The 21,815-nt window shown below is 40.7% G+C and overlaps 2 protein-coding genes across 2 annotated transcripts; both read right to left on the bottom strand.

The window, feature by feature from the left end:
* Positions 1-3,567: 3,567 nt before the first annotated feature.
* mindy4 (MINDY lysine 48 deubiquitinase 4) lies at positions 3,568-11,467 on the bottom strand. The gene is made up of 18 exons (XM_076088616.1): positions 11,165-11,467; positions 10,811-10,930; positions 10,507-10,727; positions 10,137-10,410; positions 9,786-10,039; positions 9,609-9,667; positions 9,405-9,514; positions 9,185-9,301; positions 8,993-9,084; positions 8,690-8,791; positions 8,423-8,486; positions 7,990-8,055; positions 7,828-7,895; positions 7,647-7,710; positions 7,179-7,340; positions 5,343-5,523; positions 4,996-5,074; positions 3,568-4,797 (listed from the first exon to the last, which is right to left on the bottom strand). The coding sequence occupies exons 1-18, from the start codon at positions 11,222-11,224 to the stop codon at positions 4,749-4,751; spliced, it is 2,142 nt and encodes a 713-aa protein (XP_075944731.1). The 5' UTR covers positions 11,225-11,467; the 3' UTR covers positions 3,568-4,748.
* A 2,437-nt stretch (positions 11,468-13,904) lies between these two features.
* nexn (nexilin (F actin binding protein)) lies at positions 13,905-21,255 on the bottom strand. Its single transcript, XM_076088617.1, has 12 exons — positions 20,857-21,255; positions 20,523-20,720; positions 19,079-19,163; positions 18,833-18,981; positions 16,925-17,125; positions 16,645-16,818; positions 16,378-16,566; positions 15,719-15,910; positions 15,130-15,324; positions 14,704-14,925; positions 14,415-14,603; positions 13,905-14,288 (listed from the first exon to the last, which is right to left on the bottom strand). The coding sequence occupies exons 1-12, from the start codon at positions 21,253-21,255 to the stop codon at positions 13,905-13,907; spliced, it is 2,577 nt and encodes an 858-aa protein (XP_075944732.1).
* Positions 21,256-21,815: the final 560 nt, after the last annotated feature.

Below are 21,815 nucleotides of genomic sequence, written 5' to 3' on the forward strand. Positions count from 1 at the left end.
GAAAGGCCGAGATGTCAAGATGTGTCTTTGCCAATACTAGACAGGTTTATTTTCTCTAAAATACAGCTTCAAAGTGTGCTGAAAATCAAGATGTTTAACTTTTTTCTTATTTCATTTCAGGTCCCAAAAAAATGGAAGAGGGATCAATGTGTTGCCAAGGAAGTGCCTTCAAATCCACAGCAGTCATATAAACATTGTTGTTTATAGCGTTTCTATTTTTGTTGTTCTTGTTGTCATTATTGAAAATGCTGATGGACATTGTTGGCTATTAAACGGATGTGCTTTTTATTTCAATGTACCTGTATGAAATATCAATTTAATATTAAATACACCTATTTATTGAAAGGGTATGTATATAATACTTTCAAAATCATATTTTGGTTATAAAAGTCATATCTGATGGAGAGGAAGTTCTTTTCTCCTTGTATATGAATTCCTTTTCCACTATTATGCTGATATTATATTCTCAAACTGGTCTGAAAGATCTGTCATGCTCCTTCGTTGTCTTCATTACATTTTATTTGGCACTTGAGTGATTGCTGACAATGAGAACATGTGGAATGACAACAGAGATTATTATGCACTGCAGTATTGAACAATAAATAATATTGAAGCACAGCATATTTTGCTATTATTGGAGATGAGGGGAAAGAGGGAAAATATAAAGAGGATTCAAATTAAGAGTGCGCAGTCTTTTAATGACGACCCAACATTTATCCCAGACTCTACTGTCTTGTCCTCCGCTCAGTGTAATTTAAAAAGCACTGACTAAAACTGGATTTCATTACGAACTTTGTTCTCCTCACATTCTGGTTTGTCAATTTCTCTTATATTTTTCAGCACCTTACTGACGCAGCCTTCTCTGTCCCTGCTCCTCTAAAATTATTTTTCCGTTGCTGTATTCCCTCTATTGGGAGTCTGTTGCAATGGTTAGGGAAGTTAACCAAAGCTGTCGTATATCTTGGACTATGGGACTCAACAGGATGTTGAGCAATTCAAGGTCAATAGAAGCTAATATACAGTACTTTGGATAAGCTCATTAAAAGCTGAACAAACGCCTTACACGTGTAAGGCAATTTAAACATTTGTAGTATTCTTCTGAGATTACATTATTTACCATATTTCAATGTCATTCTGAGATGCTCTCTTTGGCTTTTCAAAATTGCTTTGGCAAGAGTTTCTTGTTGACAAATCCCGTTTGGGAGGCGTAATTATGTCAAGCAAACCTTTTTCAAATCAACATAATCCAGTGAATGAAGTGTGCTGGTATGACTGACCTCAGACCACTTGTGACATGTTCGAGTAAATTGGCTGAAATCTGAAATGCGACGAACATAATGTCCAACTGAACAGACAATAAAAGTGCCAACAGACGATATGTAAGGTCATTTTAAGAGATTTAAACAAACAAAGCTATCATTTCCTCACTGTGGCTTTCTGATAAAGGCATCAGAGCTGCTATGTAATGCAATTCTTCTCGATCACTGTGCATTTCTGCAGGGAGTTTACTCTTACAGCAACAAAGTGCTATAAAGTCCTGACACAATAAACAGGATCCAACATTATTCTTGTCATGTTGTATCATCTTGCGTTGAGACGTGTCTCAGGGGAATAGTCACAGTGATTGTTTTTAGGGTAGTGAAATAAATATCGAGCCACGCACACACGGGGACGCTGAAAGACTCTGAAGGAAACATCCGCTGAACCAAAGATTAGAACAGCTCAGTTCTCATGCCAGCATGTCTCTACAGACTAAGCAGGAACAGTTTATTAAATTTCACCATTCGTTAATCAACAACATGTGGCTTTTTGGGAGATCATTTAAAAGGCTTCCGAAGAAGCCGTCATTTCAAAAGGCTGTGAACTGTAATTTAGATCTGCAAATCTCAATCCATGCAGGATGTATGCTTGATATGAGATGGCCTGGCTCTGAAGGGCCATAAAACACACAACATGCCTTTCTTCCACAAATCACAGCCTCTTTAGGACCAGAACAGATCATCTCCATCAAATTCCTGAATATTGTCAAACCTGCAAAAACAAGTACTTCCTGTCTGGCATATTGTATCATGATTACCTCTGACAATTAATGGAAGCGGGTGGTGTTTTCTGCTTGAGCTATAAAAGGATTAGGAAGCTAAAAATACATCTTGCACCTCACAGGGATGCACTGGGGATCCCTTTCCCTCCAGGTGGACAGGGCAGGGACACCGGATCCTAATCTGAGGAGGATATCACTTATCTGGAGACAAACAGCATAGATTAGGAGAGGAGACAGAAGATGCACTGGGGACAGCATGTGGGAGGACTCTAACACAATTACACACAAGCACCAAATCCCTCTTCTGATACCGCTGAGAAATGCTGGTGCGATAAATAGTAAATAGAGACCAAAGCTGGGCCATTTGTTTCCTGTCAGACTGCACCCGGATGCACCAAAGCTCAGCAGCAGAGAGAAGACAGACCTCAATGTTTTAACTATGAGCTAGTCGCCTCCAAGTGAACTGTGCTTTGGAACGGATAAGGTAAGAGACAGAGTTACAGATTAGCCTTTTTTATCCCTTCGCTGTGATTTGGACTGACAGCAACAACAGTCTTGCAGCAGACTTTGGACCGTTGTAAGCAAAACCCAGCTCTGAGATGACACCAGCTCTCCAAGTAAATGGATTTTACAGATTCCTTGCTTTAATTGACTTTGCAATCATACAAACATTTGTAATTTGATTAGCCCTTTGGCACGTACTAAAATATTCTATTCTACTATTCAGGGAAGATTATGACTAGCATATAACCTAAGACCTAAACATGGCTCCCTTATGACGTATATCAAACTCCCCCCATCCGCACAAGAATTTTGTGGCAAAAGTAAACACTTTAATCCAATTTCTTAGACCCCAAAGCCTCATTCAACAAGCCACCTTATTTATAGTGATTGCAGTAGTCCTGATGGCTGTAAAATTGTTGTTACGGGCTCATTGATTCGCTCCATGTCTCATGATTAATTCATGGTCTTCCTTTGTCTTTTTTCAAATACATGAATCCCTACATGAGTCACCAATGATATAGATTCAGATAATACAGCTTCCATTAGGAATTTGACAGTTGAAAGATGAATGAATTGTAAGCGCCAGAGCTCTTCTAGCATTTTCATCGCACCAAAATGGAAATGTCATGGATATTATTGACTTGACAGATTTAATAAAGAAAGCAGCTCATGATGTTTCATTGTGTTGTTGTTGCAAAGATGTTTTGTGTACGTGTTGACCCCCCTGAACATTGCACTTCCAAGATATTATGTGGACTCAGGTCCAATTTGCACAAGACAGTTTGATGGGAAGTGAAAATGAATGCAGCTCTGTCTGTGTGCCAGCTGAAGCGTCTTTGATCCCATGTGCTGGAGGTGTTGGCACAGGTCTCCCTGCCACCCACTCTGCATGCCCCACACTGTGTGTGCTCTGACGCCTGCCATAGCGAAAAGACTAAACGCACCGTTAACCGCAAGGCATCTTTCAGCTGAATTTGTATTTTCACCCCCGACATGTGACACAGTTAAGAGTTAATTCATAATTAGTTCAGAGTTTGTTTCTTTATTTGGAAAAATGTGTAACATTTACATGAATGTTCATCTATCAAAGAGTTCCTCAAATGCACAAAGGGGTGTTTTTTTGTGGAAGTGAATTGTAGTCCTGCATGCGTACAACCAAGCACAGTGATGTTTCTAGCAGGGCCGGCCATGGACTTTTAGAAAATACACTAATGTTGCATTGACACAGCTCACTTTGCCTCCCAGCTCGGTTTGCGGCTGACAGCTGCAGCGTTCTCCCTCAATACTCGGCCAATTTCAAAAATTGTGGTCCCTATAAATCACTTGGACACAAAAACATGGGGAAAATACTGAAGTTACCCATTACGTTACGCAGCTGTAGTTTTGCAATATTTCCTTTATTTGGTTGGCAGTTAAAAGCAGCTTTATATATAAAAAATTAAAAAAGGACACAAACAAACACCACTGTGTGGAGACGTTAGAGGTATGAATGATTTTCTTTAACTCTGAATTAAAAAAATACAGTCTAGACTTGTGACAGTACATGAAAAGTGTAATGAGATAACTTATGAGTTGGCGCTACATAAATACATCTTAATTTGACTATTTTCTGTTCCACATGAGGTCTATCATAACAATCCCTCTCTTTGACTAACACACACACACACACACACACACACACACACACACCAGTCTTGTGTTCTTGATTAAAATATCACAAGGGAACTCAATAAATTAGTGTAAAACATGGACAGCAATTTGTTATATCTTGATGTAAAAAAGTAAAGAGTAAAAGGCCACTGTGGTCCATACTGCATCTTGCAGCAATTTGCATTTCATCAGTAACAAAAGTTCGGTTTCCCTCCAAACTTGTACATTCTAAGAAAAAGTTACCTTTTGCTTATTACTTTTAAAGTACATTGCATTATCTCAAACATTGTTTTGTAGGCAACAGCATGACGCTTTATGGCTGACAGTTTGGGCCCAAACCCTTCCAGCTGCACATACATTGTGTGACGTAGAACATCCAGGCCAACAACACTGTGTCTCACTAACAAGAGAAAAAACATGATAATGCTAAAATACATTGGTAAATACACAATGTTATATATGAAGAATATGTATGTAATATTGAGTATTGGTGACGCAAATGTTTTGTCGGTTAATGTTCCATTGTTAAATTAACATCAAACCATGTGATCGGTCAGAGAATAGGCTCTGTGTCATTCCAATTGACGAATGCATCTTTCCACCTGAAACAAAACAAACAGTTTAAGGCATTGAGAGCTGACTCGGATACATTCTGCATGATTTTCTACATCTTCAAGCTGTATTTAGAGCATGCAAGGAATTCGAACTACAACACAGTTTTTGGTAGTGTATAGGATCTTCAGACAGTACTGGGCACGTGGGTGTTGGTCTGTGTGTTTGAAATGCCAAAAGATCGTTACCTTGTTCGGATGCAGTGCTCCAGTGGAGGAACGAGATCCGTGTCGACATCTTGACAGCTCAGGGCCGATTCGCCAACAGCTAAAAATGCACACACTTAATTAGCCTTTTCAGTTAAGATATTTAATTAGGGCACCAGCAAAATAACTAAACCTTACTCAAGCGTCAACAAGAGAAGGACCCAGATCATTTAGATTGCAGGAAAACAAGATCAAATCACGATCACAGACATTATACCCTAATGCACATGCCAGTGAGTGGTCACTCACTGGCATGTGAGGATGACAAGAAACATAAACAACCCAAAAAGAAAGGAGATGTGCACTGCAGAACTAGTGATGTTACATACAGACAGTGAGGCGGATCTCCTCCTGTTGATTGGCCAGTCCATCGTAATAGTAGAGCTCAAACTCCAGGCTTTGGCCCTGATTGGTCAACAGCTCCCTCTGCAGGCCAAACAGCACGCTGAAGTGGCTTTCACTGCAGACCACCCAGATGGGGTAACGGGGAGTCTTCAGGTAAGCTCCTACCTAAGATAGAGGAAAGTAGAACACAGTAATCTATTAAATACCAGGTCCCCTGGGTGAAGCAGCAAAATGAAATCCAGCAATCATCAATCTTATTATTTTGAACTTATCAGAAAGTGTTAAATGCCTTGCACACAATCTTGAGCTGCTACTACAGGATTGGGAGAGGAGTAAAATCAAAACTGTCATGGTATTTGTGCATGATAGTATAGAGACACAGTTTTCCAGGGTGTAAGAGTAACAAGATTTTGTTCGGAATAATATATATTTGTGCATGTTTTGGTATTTACTGTGTATGTTCATGTTGTGTAGATAGAAAACTTGAAAATGTGAAAAATATTTAGCATTTCTTTTTTGCAAGGTCTATAATTTAAGACATAATGAGTAGGATTTTACTAAAAAACAAAACAACGTATAGACAGATCCCTATAATTCCTCTCAATCGTCACTTATGACTAACTAGAAGTGTGTGCTGGTGTCTGTATCTGCAGCGTGGCTGCCCACTGCCTGTATTTTCTCTTCTCTTTTCATATTGCTGTGTGTTCGGGATGTTTCTGGGGTCAACGTCTGTAAAAACATAGCGACCAGAGGAAGCTAAGATAATGGCGGACACGGCGCCAAAAAAACCCACAAATCTAGCGAGGAGAAAACGTCAAGCAGACAAATCTCAATCCAACACGAGAGTGAGTCTGAGGTTGGCTTTCGCCCGCTGGCGAGCACCGTCACCCTCGTTGAGCCGGTGAGGAGGGGCCAACTTTGAATGTTGTGTTTACAAACCGCAACCGACAAAACCTTCTTACTGTGCCTTTAAAGTTTCTATAAGGTTCATAGCTCTACTTCCTCTCAGCTTCAGCTTCCGGTAAACACCACCAAGTACCTGTTTTCTTTGAGTTAGTGCAAGTTTTATGCTTCATGGTTAAAATATGCAATTAATCATTGTTTGCTGTGAGGAAGAGTCTTATATCAAGACCAACACGCCATGTTCCTCATCAAAACATATCCAAATTTCCATGATGTGCTTATTGACCTACTAATTACATTTCACGTCACAAAGTCAATTTGATTCGTTGGTATGCTACAGCTTGATAACCAGAGAGCCTGTTACTCCCCACTTTCTTCAGTTATCCTTCTCTTGTGAGTGGGAAGTAGTTTTAATTAATAAACATATTCAGGCAGTGTATGTGTATATATCCCATCATAGTCTAATGAACATTCTTTCCTGTAATTATGGGCAGCACAGATGTGCCCATAATTACAGTAAAGAATGACCCCTGAGGTCATGAAGAAATGTATTATTTGTTCATTGTCATCTGTTTGATATTTTGAACATCCTCAGAGTCCTTAACACTTTGCGTGCCATATTTGAGGTGACGCTGGGTCTCTGGACCAAAGGGTACACACAATACCGCTTTGCGTCCCCCAGGGTGGTGTGGTTACACGTGATTTTTTATGACAAGGGGTGTACTGTATAAAGCTAAGTGAATGTCCTGTTACTCGTTATGCAAGCTGTACCCCAGTCTTCTCTGAATGCAGATATGTTGTTGTATTAAACGTACATCTTAAAGATGCGCCATTAATCATCCAACTGAGGACGGACCAGAAGTATGAGTTTTCTACATCACTGGGTGAGCAGAGAGGCCGCCACCAATGTCCCTCACCTTACAGATGTTATAGTGTTCAAACAAGGACAGCAGGCCAATGTCACAGTGGCCTTTGACTCCCTTCAGTAGAGTCATGTTGCCGTTGCCTGAGTCCAACTCCAAGTCATTGTCAAAGACATTAGAAACTGCTCTGCCGCAGAGCAACAGGTTGACCAGCTCCTGGTGTACACAAATACAAAAATGCAATCTTAGTAACCAGAAAATATTTCGTGTTTACAGCAGTAACATTACGTAGTATTGCTACTCTTACTCTTGTTTTGTGTCTAACACTGAGATCCCTTTATTGTGCAACCTACTCCAAGTCCTGCATGCACCAAGAGACACTTATGTCCCTCAACCAATGTCATCGATACCAGTTCCTGCACTTCCGTTATTCATTCAAATGTGTAATTCTGAATCATAAACAAACACAATACCAAGTGCTTTGAAACTATTTAGCCTGCAAGTTGTAGTTTCATGGCAAACCTGAGTGCAGTAGCCGTGGGCTCCGATGAGTGTGTTGGTGGGCACGTCCATATCGTCTCTTACTCTAAAGACAGAAGAAAGACCAATGAGGGTGAAGTTTCACTATCTAACTAATAGTGATGTTTATACAGAACATCTTGCTCAGCCATTGAGGTAAAAAAGAAAAAAAGTCACAACATACTTTTGAATGGATCGAGAGAGAACTGCAGATATGGTGAGTAGTATGCATCCTAACACCCCGGTCTCAAACTGTGGAACAACAGATTAAAGCCAAAAGGTTGGCAATCTATCGTACATTTGACGGGCAAAATTAAACTGAAGAAGTCAATAATAAGTCTCTTGCCTGATCAATATGCCGCTCCAGAAGCAACTGCAGGTCTTTGATGTTGTCCACTGTGAAACATGTTATCTAAAACAAAATGTGATTAGAAAACTTCCACAGCAGATTTTCTTTTCTAGTAAAAAGTTAATTTAGTAAATTGATAGTATTGATATAGATACACGTTGTTTATTACACCATTATTCATTTCATTTAAAATAAAAACAACAAATGTGCAAATGCATTTTGCAGATCCAGAATAACATTTTAGACATACTAATATTCCACAACTTCAACCGCATGAAAAACGGCTCATTAAAATACTGTTGAAGAATGTTTGTCTGATGTATAGTATCTATATGCTGGTAAATCCAACTGAACTCCATTTGGTCAATTTGAGTGTAACTTTACTACCCCCATGTCAGAGAGTGTGTGTGCACTGCAGCGGCATCTCTACCTTTTCAAGCACTCCTTCAGATTTGTAGCGTCCAGTTGGGGTGAAATGATTTCTCCCTGAATTTCTGTTTTAAAAAAAAAAAATAGAGGTAAAACAAAAAGCACCCAAATTGTTTAAATCAATGCTTCATCTGAAACAGAACACACCCCGACTCTCAGCAGCTAAGCCAGGTATTCACATGCATTCGACCTACTTAAATACTGGTAATGAGGTTCTGTGTACTGGTCTGGATATAAAAGGATTTAGTGGATAAAAGTATGATCTTACATTGCAATCGTGGCTTGTTTTTCCTCGCCAGCCCTCCACAGTATTTCAGCCGCCGCTAAAGCTAGACACCTTCTTCTGGTTGTGTTGGAAGGTCTTAACCTCCTGAGAACAAAGTGGCAGTTGAGTGGGAAGCCGGTCGTGTGGCGTAATAATACAGTTAATACCAAATGCGGAGGTCAATACTTAACAGTGGCTACAAAGCATGCCTTGATGTGAATTAATGTCTGTAAAAAGCATCCAAGTGATTACAATACTCAGTGGTTAACAATATGGCTCAACGCTCTGAATTGAAGGATAACGTACTGAAGGCCCGTGTTACTGCTTTCAACTTTTTCAAACAGCAGTTTCTTTAGAACAAGGGCTTGGATGGATGCCAGAACTCCACAAGGACCACCCTATAAAACAAATACACAGTACATGATATCACGAATGACAATTAATGATATGAAGTGAACGCACTGCAGAATCTTAGAAGGATGGCGCAGTAATGACAACCTTTTTCTGCACAATTCCGTATCTCAGGTCGTGCGTTTCTGAGAATGTGAAGCCTTGGTTCCTCCACTCAACACTGAAACAATTTAGGCCACAACCCGTAAGAATCGCTTTCAATTCCTGAAGAGAAAAACAAGAACAGAAGACAAACAGGAAATCACTGGCAACCACAGTAACTGTTAGCATTAAGCAACAAAAAGGAGCCCCGGTGTAAATCGCCAACCATGGCAGTGTGTTGGTCCATCGGGCGGCCTGCGTAGCTGTGCTCTGCGACGGTTCTCTGAAAGGACACTTTGGAGAGTTCTCGCAGATCCTCATCATCATCAAGATCATCTGGAAATTGATTAATACACCATCAGCTTTTGACAAATACAAGGAAACAATAAAAAAAGCCAATTGATGCAGCCTTTTTTTTCTATATACTCACCTAAAACCATCTCAGCCACATCCAAATCAGCCACACTCGGCCTGGTCAAAGACTTTACGCTAAGAAACAAACACAATGTACATAAACTTATGAATGAAACTCTGTAGGACATCATTTCAACAGTATAAAACTACGAGGATGCCACAGACAAAGCAGTATTAGCTTAAAGCTGTTTACTTTGTGGTCTTCAGTATGTCTTGTTGCACTTTTTCAAAGCTGTTTTCCGTCTGCACTCGTTCTGGTGCACTCCACAACTCCCGTTGCCCTCCCAAGCGGTCAGCTGAGTTGATTCCAGTCAGGCCGCTCTCTGAGCTTTTTTGATGTACGCCAGTCACTAAAAGTCCATCCCTGGACTGCTTGTTTTCTTCCTCTCCTCTGAGCAGCTTCTGGGGCACTTCTAGGCTTCGATTCTGCCTTTTTTTGTTTGATTCCTGAAAAGAAAAACATCAGTAACCCAACAGAGTATGACGAATACGAGTAATATAATGAATCAATACGTTTTTAGGAGCTCCATCAGTAGTCTAGTACCTGATGTGAGCTAGCTATTGGTCCAGCAGTCATGCCACGTCTAATTCGATTAATTCTGCTCCTTTGGGTGCTCTCAGTGGTGGAAGTCTTTTTTTCTGGTTCTCTTCTGATGAAGCTCTCATTGTCCTGGAGGGAAGCCATCCGTGGCTGCTGTTTATGGTCTTCTGAGTCACAAGACCAGAAACCTGTTTGATTTTGACTGGACAGTCCATCTGTCTCAGGCAATAATGATGTATATATAGGTTGAGACGGGCAGATGTCTCCTATATCAGACCTGTGAGAGAGATAAATCCCATATATGTTCAAACCAACTTTCAAAAAGTCAAAACAGCAGAAAATAATGTATCAAAAAACTACACTTGAGAAATACCTTAATTTGATGTGTTTGCTGATTACAAAAGCTGTGCTAGCCTCTGTCTGTGTGTCATTCATCACTGTTGGTGTTACTGCAGGAGAATTAGCAATCCGGCTCATAGTCGGAGCAGACTGCAGGGGATCACTTTTACTGATGGTGATCTGGTCCTTCTTAAGGCCCTCAATGTGATGCTTCACAATAATCTCCAGTAATGTTTTCAGGGGGGAGATCTGAGCCTGCAATGACAGAGAGGTCAGCAACAGACTTATTTTTAAATGTCACTTTAACACAGCAGCCAACCTCCAGCTGCAGGACTTACTTTATTCTTTCTATAGAGACCCTCCATGTTGAGGATCTGCCTCAATTGTGATCTGTTGTTGACACTGGATTCTGTGCGTGGATGTTCTTCATCCATACAAGCGATCGTCCTCTTGAGCCCCTGCGTATCGAGAGCGTTTTACATCGTATTCTGTAACACTGAATCTCTGGTGTTGGTGGCACAGAATCTGCAGAACCACAGATTTCAGTGTAACACCCGAGTTAACGTTGAGCTAAGCTAACGTTAGCATTGCTAGACATGGGGAGGGCTAACGTTAGCTCGCTCGCTCTGGTAACGGTTTGCAGCTCAGCACTGAGCCCGTTCACCACCTTGAGTTAACGTTAGCTAACTTACCTTCCGACTCAGATATTCCCGTACAACGGAAGAAGACACCTCTTCAGCTGAGACGGTCATAGTGGTGGGAACGTGCACACGGCGGTGATGGCCTTTCCTCTAAACACAGATAACCAACAAGACGCCGCTCTGGCAGTATAGCTTTTAGCTATTCACCGTCTAGTGAACCAGAACAAGGCTGTGGGATGAGCTGCGTCGCAGCCTGGACCTTTCAGAGACTGTCCGTATATGTTTTTAGAGATCTGGTGAAACTCATAGTTCAGTGAAACTGCGTGTCTTTCAGAGTTGTTGTTGTTCGGCAACCATGGCGACGGGGCAAGTGGGTCTTCTTCTTTGATTTTTTTTAAAGGTAGGTTGTCTCCTTAATGTTGCACTACCGCCATCTTTTGGAATTAGTTAACGCAAACTCCCCGCTTCCACCACACTCCGGTGTGTTCTTTACTCCGGCTCTGACGTTTCTGGTACCAACCGGTTTTTGTGATCAAAAACCGGTTGGATGCTTCCATATAATGTGAACTGTGCTGTTCATATTACTGTGTCCTGTTCTTTCAAGCATGATAGTCTTTTTCCTTCTTCTTGTTCCTCTCTTTTTTATGGAATTTAAGTGTCCTCTCATCTCCTGACCCGTGTTGCAGCTACTATTTATTGATTTCCTTCAACATAATGCCCTTTCCTTCTGATTGTGAACGACTAATTTGTGTCTTATTATCAGCTTGTTTAGCTGGTTTGCCTACTCTTTCATCATTACCCAGAATGCCTGTGTGAGCAGGAAGCCAAATTAAAATAACCTCACTGCCTTGTTTCCTTATTCGTACTTGAGCTTTTGTCCTCTCATCCTGCAGACACAACACTTGATCCATAGTGTCCTCTCCTCGCTTGAATCCACATTATTATGTAACCACCATACCTCCTTTCTCCAAGAAATACATTATCCTCTGATTGCCCATCTGTTACATCAGTTTACAGATGTGTGATGTCAAGGCAATAGGTACATAGTTTGTTGCCTCACTGGCATCCTTCCCTGGTTCCTTTTCAGTATTATTATTGCTTCCTTACAGGTCTCTGTGATTCTTCCTACCTCCCACACTTTATTGAGTAACATCCACAACTTTTTCAGTCCCTCCATACTTAAACATTTTTGCAATATTTGCAATAGTGCTTAGTTTAGGGCTATATTCAGTGCTTCCCAACCTCATGGGCTCTCATGATGATTAACAAAATAGAAAAGTGTCCGAATGTTTCATACTCTTTGCATTTTGCTAATGAATTGTGAAGCTGGGAAAATTACTATTTTTGTTTGAATTAAACACTTTAACACTTACTGACTGAACCTATGTAACCACTTATTGGTCCCCCACCCAGCACCCTCTGTTCAATACAGTATGAACTCTATTGCCTCTAAGTGGAACAACCAATACTCCTTTGCAACACATACCACTTTTTACTTTGTAGCATTTGATTAAATATAACTTTATCAAGAAAATGCGTCATGTGAACACAATATAAACAATAAAAAATATATAGATTTTTGACACAAGACCACTCACTTCAGGTTTGTGTGTGTACAATGATGATGGGTCCGTGGGTTATACTCACTTTAGTCCTTTAAAGGAACAGTTCACCAAAAACAGCAAATAAAATGTACAACAGATCACGCAGTAGGCAGCAGTTTTCAAGTCTTCCCAATGCAACAATAAGAGACACCACAAAAATTCTGTCGATTTTCGTTCATTTTATTAAAACATTTTTATTTATAATATATGACAAACTTTCAGGCTAGCCTATGTATATTTTTCCATTATCAAAGCATAAAACAGTTACCTATTGTCAACTGAACTATGACAGTTGTATCAATAGTATTACATTTAACTCAAAAAGAAAAAAGGAGGGTTCGAACATGAAAAATCAACATATTAATGTTTTTTTAGATGCTGCAGTTTAAAAACATTTAATCTTGGCCAAAAGAGTTTCCTTGAAAGACGGGATGTACATGCAAATTGTTTTGTTCCTGCAATATCATTGTCAACACACCTTTCACTGTGAATTTCCAATTAAGTGACGTTACTCCTTGATATAATACCAGGCAAGTATCACAACACCATTTACTAATATGGCAAAGAGTACAGAAAACTGTTGTGGAGCAGTAGTAAAATACTGAAGCAAGATGTTTTACTGATATTCCTGTACCTTGTTATTTAAGATTAGTACACAAGAACATCTTACTGTTTACATTTCAATGCCTCAACCATAATGTTTTCCATGTATGGACTATAAAGTGTGATATTTACAATACAGTACTATGATACTTAAAAATTGCTGGTATCACAAATATCATAAGGGCCTCGCAGCAAAGATAACCCTTGGCATGGGAACAAGAATCGTGTCTGTTTTTGGCACAAGTATCATCCTACTCTACGGGGAGTGCAGCTTTACAAACGTAAACAACATGTTGCAATTTCTGTGTGTGTTGTGTATCCCTCCCTTAGGAATGCCAAGCATACTGCTATTTTCCTCCCTCTGCTGTTTGACCATACCACGAGGGATGAAGTTTTACAAAAGGAGTGAGAGACAACAGGGAAAGTTTCCAGAACATGGAAGGGCATCAGTAGTCATAGGCTGCAAAAAAGAAACAGAAAAGCCGTTATCCAAATCTGCCTGAGTTCACGAGGAAGGGGAGCATGCGATCCACTTCATGGAGAGAGGTTGAAATCCACACAAGAGGCATCATGCAGGCATGCAATCACACCAAGGTGATCTTACTTTCTATTGCGAGGATGCAGGTACTCGCTGCTGTGCCTCTGCTGTTCACAGCCTTGCACATGTACTCTCCCTCGTCCTCTGGGAAGGTCTCCGGCAGGTAGAGGCAGGACGTCTCCCCTCTCTCTATATACTGATAGTCCTCACAGTCCTGGAGCATCTCTCCCTCAAACCACCAGGTCACCTCCGGCTTGGGCTCCCCTGTGATCTTAACGGTGAACCGAACTGGCTCCGAGTCCACCACGGATTGATTTTTAAGGGGCTTTTTAAACCACGGAGCCCCCGATCTGGCGTGTCCCTCCTCATCTTCATAGGCTGCAGAGCCGTTGATGATGCTACCCTCGTCCTCCACATCATCGTCCTTCTTCTGCAAACAGATGACAAAGAAATCTCAAACTGTTTGCCGGGGTCAAAGCCACCTTAAAACCAAATGCTGAATATGCTGTCATAAGGAATGATCTTGCATATGTGGTCATGAACATGGAATATTTACTTTTTGGAGGGCAGCATCAATCTCTTGCTGCTCAAACTGCATCCTCTGCAGCTTCTGCTCCTCTATCCTCCTCCTCTCCTCGTCCTCTCTGGCTTTAGCCATTTGTTGAAATCTGGCTTTCATATCCACCTTCTGTTTGAACGGTGACTCGTCGACCTTTGCTGGAGTTGTTTCTCCTTCATCATCCTCCTGAAAAACACAGCAATTATATATATTTATATTAAAAAAAAGTAGCAAGCGGGTCAAAATTTTTTGGTAATTTAAACATCTTGAATTATTCATGTCTTGCCTCCTGGAACCGCTCAGTTTCTCTCTCTTTAATTTCATCATCAACAGCCTTCCTCCGTGCTCTCTCCATGTCAATCTTTTTCTGAATATCCTCTTCAGTCAGCTGCTTGATCTTCTCAAATTTGGACTTGAGGTTCTTGGCTTGGATGGAGCCGGTCCTCTTGAGTTTGGTCAGTTCTTCATACTCTTTGCTAACAACATCTGAGCTTTCATTCACTTCATCCTGTGAGACAGAAGTCAATTTATTTTTTTGCATTGTTGAGAACACCGTAAATGATGGAAATGTAACAATGTGGCACAAAAAACAGGAAGTCACATTTGTTGTTGCATTACGATATCTCAATTCAAAAGGTGTATGTAAGTACAGTTATGCAGAATGTGATAAACATAGTCTACAGTACAGAATTTTCATCTGTTCCAAACTGACCACGCCCATCTCTTGTCTGAGTTGTTCAAATTCCTGCTTCTCCTGCTCCATTTTCTTTTTGCGTTCCTCTGCCTTGCTTCTCCTCTCAGCTTCCTCCTTCTCTTTCAGTAGCTCTTCAAAGTTCATCTCCAGTTTTCTGGGGTGCAGTGCTTCCTGAGATTCAGTCTTCTCCATCTCTCCTTCCTCATCTAGCACCTATACAAACAAGCACACACAAAGGACGACATTTCTCTATGGAGGTGAAGTAACTGAATTCGTCACATTTCATGTCTACTTACCCAATATTAAATAATGCAGCGAACACAAAGCAGGAGCCATTCCTATTGTTGCTCATAACATTTAAAAACACCATGCATCCCATCCCCATCATCATCTCTTGACCTTTTTGCCCTTGTGATGTTAGGGAATATATTCATAGCCGGATACTGTATAACTGTTGTTTCTTCTTATTTCTCTGTGAAAGATATACATATGAAATTTAAAAATATCTTACTGTTTCATCTCCATATGCAGACTTTTCCTGATCCATGTTCTGTGAATGATCAGTAAGCTACACACTTATTTTGGTCCCTGAGTCATGCAGACTTACCATGCTCTTGCGGGCCTCAGCAAAGTGCCTCTTCTCGTCTTCCAGTCTCTTCTTGGCATCCTCCTCGGCCTTCTTCTGATCCTCCTCTCTTCTCTGGCGTTTCAGGTCCTCAAAACTGGCGCATATCTTCCCAGGCTCACTGCCCTCCAGGTTCAGTAAGGCCATCAGCACCTCGTCATCCTCATCCACAAGCTGAGCCAGAACACAGCAAGGTAAGCTCTGTGTACTGTACATAAAATGGTCGCTAGGGACCGCTAGTTCAGGTGAAAACTACCTTCAAGGAATAGTTCGGCATTTTGGGAAATATACACTCATTTACCTCTAGAAAGATCAAGGCTAGCTGTCAAGGCTAGCTGTTTCCAACCTTTTTCCAGTGTTTAAGCTAAGCTAAGCTAACTGGCTGCTGCCTTATATTTAGCATATAGATATAACAGTGATATAAACCTTGTGATCGAACTCTCCACCAGAAAGTGAATCAGTGCATTTCCCTAAATGTGTAACTATTCCTTCGAGGCCATTTCAGATCTAACATATATTTAACGTATAATGCTGTTATCACCAGATATGTAAATATGTATATAAGTAACTGAGATGTTTACACTCAAATCTATACATTTTTTGTATTGAATTTTGTATTTATTCATGGGAAGCATGCTGACCATGCTCTTCCTGGCTTCAGCGAAAGCTCTTCTCTCCCCCTCCATTCGTCTCTTGTACTCCTCCTCTGCTTTCTTGCGCTCTTCTTCTACCCTCTGCCTTTCCACCTCTTCAAAGCTCAGCCTCAGTTTTCCAGGTCGGAACTCCTCCTTGTCTTCCTGAGCTGGCTGAGTGCCCTCCTCATCTTCTCCCTGATAACACACAAACAAAGTATTATAATTATACAACATTTCATTGAAATGAATGTTTTGTTTTGAAGTTGGCTTCACCATTCCCAGCCTGGCCTCCTCGAAAGCTTTCTTCTCGTCTAGCAGCCGGCGCTTTGCTTCCTCCTCAGCCTGCTTCTTCCTGTGCTCCTGTCTCTCCTTCTCCAACTCCTCAAATGTCATCTTCAGCTTTCCAGGAGTCACCTGCACCCTCTCTGAAGGCTTCTCCTCTTCATCCTACATCCAAGCGAGAGTGAGAATGCATTGTTTAAATCTGATCCACAATCATTAAGGTGGTTGTAAGTCGCCCAAAACAGTAACGTTTATTTCTTCACATCGCTACCTGTTCAACAACCGAGCGCCGCTTGGCATCCCTGAAGGAGACTCTGTGTTCATCGTACCGTCTCTTCTTCTCTTCCTCCACCTTCTTCTTCACTTCATCCTCTCGATTCTTCTCCATGTCCTCAAAGTTCACCTTGATTCTGCCTGGAGGTTGAGATGACTTTCCTGGAACCACCCGTATCAGGATTGTGTCATCTCCATCCTAAAAGATGTTTGATAATGTAGGATTATACGAGGTATTACAAAGGCACACATTTAGGTTTGAGGTTCTTGTACTTTACTTGAGTATTTCCGTTCAACTCTATGCTACTTTGTACTTCTACTCCATTTCAAAATTAATCCGCAGAATGTTTTCTTTTACCTTGGATACTTTAATTTGCTGATAATACTTTTAAATGCATGACTTCTAGTACACTTGTAATGGAGTTTCTTCTACATCGGTATATGGATACTTTTACTTAAGTACTGGATCCTAATACTTTTTCAACCACTCAGGCTTGAGCTCTTTTAGACGACGTGACACACTAACTATTCAGTGGTAGAGGGAAAAACAAATTCAGGTCAATCTCAGTGCACACAAACAGACTAAGAGCATGTGGGTGGAAAAGGGTCAACTCTATTGGCCTAATGTCGCCATTTGCAGCAGGCTAGGGTATGGGTGTCAGTCTAAGATAGCAGAGTCTAATTTAGTCGCAGTGAGGAGGTCTAGAGCTAATTTAGTCACTGGGAGGTGTGTGAAACAGTTGCCAGTCATATGCTGTCTACACCTGGCAGCGCTACAAGTGAGCAGCTCTTTCTAGATCTTCAAGTCAGTCCTCCCTTATATTCAAACAGGATCATTTTAATCTTGAGACATTGCTCCGTTTCTGATAAAAGATCTAAAGCATAATTCACTTTCTTCATAAAAATGGTCACAAAGAAAATAGTCACAGGGCAAGCTAAAAAAAAATGGGGCGAGTGATTCGCTGTAGGTATGAAGTAAATAAACATAAAAGCACTTTTAGAAGGAATTACATTTGTAAGGAATGATGTTGCACACAGCGATCATCACTCCGTGCTTTTGTCTGCTGCATCATTGCCAGGGTGGTATAGGCAGGATTTTTGAAATACTGAACTCATCAGTCTTCAGCCCAACCACCCCCGTGTTTGGATTTTCCATAGTTATTTTCTCAAATATATTTTCTGCAATTGTTTTTTTTAATCAAGCAGTTATTTTTAAAGGAAATCCTCAGAAAAACAATAATTACCTTTAATTTAGAGAGAACCAACTAAACTAAATACCTGCTCACAACTCCATTTCTCCTATAATTATTAATGTCCAAGGCAACTATTAGATTGTTATAGGTCCCCATAAAATGAAGGCAGAGTAGTAAAGAAATATTCAAAATAAAAAACCCTACTGTTACAACTGTAAGTTTTTCTGTCTAGCTGTTGAACATATACAGCCTTGTTAACGTTTAGTAGAGCAGAATTAGGGCAAAGACGTTGCAGGTAATTGCCTGTAATTGGCTATCTGGCACAAGAATACTTTATGTAACCACTCCCAAGAAATACACTGTCTGAAGGTATGAAGGCCTTCTGTCTATTCTGCAATGAAAAATATTCATTTGATCTGCGCTACATCGTGTTCTAAAGTCTGAGACAGTAAGCTATAATAACCCATTTACCATGAGTTCACATGCTGGTCATGTCAACAATGCTACTGTTGGTTTCAGACCTATATCCAGCCTCTGCCAACTGTTTGTGCCACTTAAAAATAACTCATCCGAGTGGCAGCTGAGGATTACCTGAATCATTACAGATACAACTACCCCATTTCCATCAGTAAGGCAGCGCTTGAACCATCGAGACATGCTGTCCCACTTCCCACCGAGACCCTGCACAAGGAATTCAGGCCAGGTTTACTTACCTCAGCTGCTTTCTGAGCCAACTCTTTCTTTATTTTGGCTTTTTCCATGTTGTCCTGGGTTTCCCTCTTCTTCCTCTCTCCTTCCATTTTCTTCCTTTCCCCTTGTTGTCTTTGTTTTTCCATTTCTGCAAACTTCCCCTTCACACTACCTGAGGATTTCACAGAGCACAGCACAAGCCTTCAGCCTCGTCTTCCTCCCAGATCCCTCGCTGAATACCCATTCTTCCTACCCTTTGCACTTCTTACCTGTGATTTTAGGAACATAGGATTTTTCTACCTTTGCTGGCTTCACCTCTTCTTCCTCATCACTGGAAGCGAGCAGCTCTTTTATCTGTGGCGGATCAGATAAAGAGTGGTAGTGAGGCTACGGTTTAGCCGAGATCATCTCTTTTGCCACTCAGGATCCATGCTGGTCCCAGCAAGAACGAGGGCCTAATCCCTGCTAATAGCCAAGTCATGTGACCTGCAGGAGAGCCTCTGATTGGGCCGTGGGATTGTTGCACAGACAGGAGATGAGCGTAGGTGCTCGAGCCTGGCCAGCTATGGCACGGCTGTACACAGGGAGGCTGTTCTCTCTGAGTATCACTGATAATCCACTCACATAACACCATATCACTGTGTTTATTTCACCACAGTCGATCTAAAAGCTGTCTTAACCTAGAATTCCCCTTTTATTTTCACATAGCTTCTCAGTCACTAAAATATTTCCTACATATTGTAAGTCAATATCATACACGTTTATTCTCTTATCTGTTTCTTCCGATGAAAATCCAAGGCACCATTTTTTCATGGCTTAATGTTACATAGAATCATTTTATATTAGAGCTGCAGCTAATTATTATTTTTATTATTAATTAATCTGTCTATTGTTTTAAGATTAGTTGATTAATCGATTAGTGCATAAAATGCCAGAATACAGTGAAAAATGTCCATTATAATTTCACAGAGCCCAAAGTGATGTCTTCAAATGTCTTGTTTTGTCTGACCGACAAAATTATAAAACAATTATAAAACAGAGAAAAGCAGCAATTCCTCACATTTGAGAAGCTGGAACCAAATAATATTTGTCGTTCTTCCTTGAAATATTGCCTAAAAGATTCCTCTGTTGTCAAATTGTTGCGAGTAAATTACTCCACTAATTCAGCAAAGCATTACAACACTGCCGAACTCCTGATGGACAGTTAAAAAAAAATAAAAGGATGAAAATTGATGCAGCAGAATGAGAGAAAGTCTTTTTTTCTCTACACACAGCAACCGTTCAGCACTACTTTACATACTTTTTCTGTTATTCCATTTGGAATGTTTGGTGTCTGTAAAATTTGGGAAGTTGGAATACAAAATAAAATAAAGTTCAGTGAGATGAACGATGCTCGGCTGCACAACATGCGTTTAGAATTATGGAGGATCCGTTGGAGAATCAGTGTGGTTCAGACCTTTAGTGTTCCTTGTGCACATTATTAGGGTTACAATTACAACCTTTATAAAAAATGACCATCTTTTGATGTCAAGCACAAACCAAAGTTGCATATTTTGCAAAGTGATAATTATTAATTGGTTAATTCTATAAAACACTGTGTGGTGTATAGAAGACAGTGAATTCTCACTCAAACCGGCAGCCTTGTCCCCCCGTCATGCCTCATCATGCAATGCAGGTCTCGGTCGGAGATTAGTGAGGTTATCTGTCTTTGACCTGCTGCTTCCTGCGACTCCACTCTCTCTCCTTGATGTATTGCTCCTTCCTCTTGTGCTGCTCGTTTTGGTTCCTCTGCCTGCTGCGCTCCTCTCTGGCCTTCTGCATGGCCTCAAACTTGCCCGTCACTTCCCCCTTTTCTTTGTTCAAGTTTGGCACGTAGCTTCTGGCCACCAGCTTTCTGGATCGGAGGAGTCTCTGTGGATTAACGGTGAGAGGGATGATAACGTTATTGGGAAATGGTTTCTGTGAAGGGCAATATCCATATGGACAAGAATCACATCATCCACAAAAATGGATCTAATCACTTGTAAACTTTAATTTTCTCACTCACCTCTTTCTTGAGTGTCACATCAGAAATACTCTGGTCTTTATGTGTGTCAGGGTCTGCATCCTCCTTTGTCTCTGTGTCCTGTTCTACACCATTAACAGCTTCTGAGCTTTCATTTTCCTCATCGGCCGTGTTTTCTTTATGATTCATACCGTTCATGCGTGTCTTGTCAGTCTCATTACTTTCTTCATCGTTTATGTGGCAAGGCTCCTTGTCTTCTATTTGTGACGTCTCCTCGTTTTTCTCCTCAGCTGCGTTGTCTTCATCGCCCGCCACGTCATCTTCCTCGTGGGTCGTGTCGTCTTCCTTGTTTTCCGCATCGCTCATGTTGAGTTCACTGTCGTTTGTGACATCATCAATGTCGTGGGCGACTACAGCCGCAACCTGCGCCACCTCAGTCATTTTTGTAGCACAATGACAAGTTGACAAACAGGTTCTGATCCAATGTTACCTGCAAAGCGAAGCAGGACAGTTCAAATGTTAACTTCTTTGTTGCATTATGCACAAGTGAAGTATGCAACAGGAATTTGACGTTATGACATAAAAACAATCACATTTTCATTGAATTATCAGATGTATTTATTTTTTTTCAACACAGTATCTTTACCCGTTGCTAAGTTTTATTGATTGGCACAATATTTCAAATAATTGCATCTGCAAAATACATTGGCTGATAAACTTAACATTGTGTTTATTATTTCACTGCGGAATGTAACAAGAGCGTTCATTGGCTGTCACCTGAATTTGTTAGTGAACAGTGCCTTCATATTGGCACTATTTTTCACATGATTCACTTCTTTTCTATTTATTTATTTTTCTATATTCTATTTTAACTGTTGATATAAAGCAACCAGTTTACAGCCATTTGAAAGGCCAGATCCTCTACTTTTCTTGATTAATTATTGATTCTGTAATGTCATTATTTTCCTAGTCTGGTACTGGGATTTAAATGTGCGACAGGC

The sequence above is a fragment of the Anarhichas minor genome, unplaced genomic scaffold (assembly GCF_050575085.1).
Source record: "Anarhichas minor isolate MPS153535 unplaced genomic scaffold, ASM5057508v1 ptg000010l, whole genome shotgun sequence".
NCBI classification, from domain to species: domain Eukaryota; kingdom Metazoa; phylum Chordata; class Actinopteri; order Perciformes; family Anarhichadidae; genus Anarhichas; species Anarhichas minor.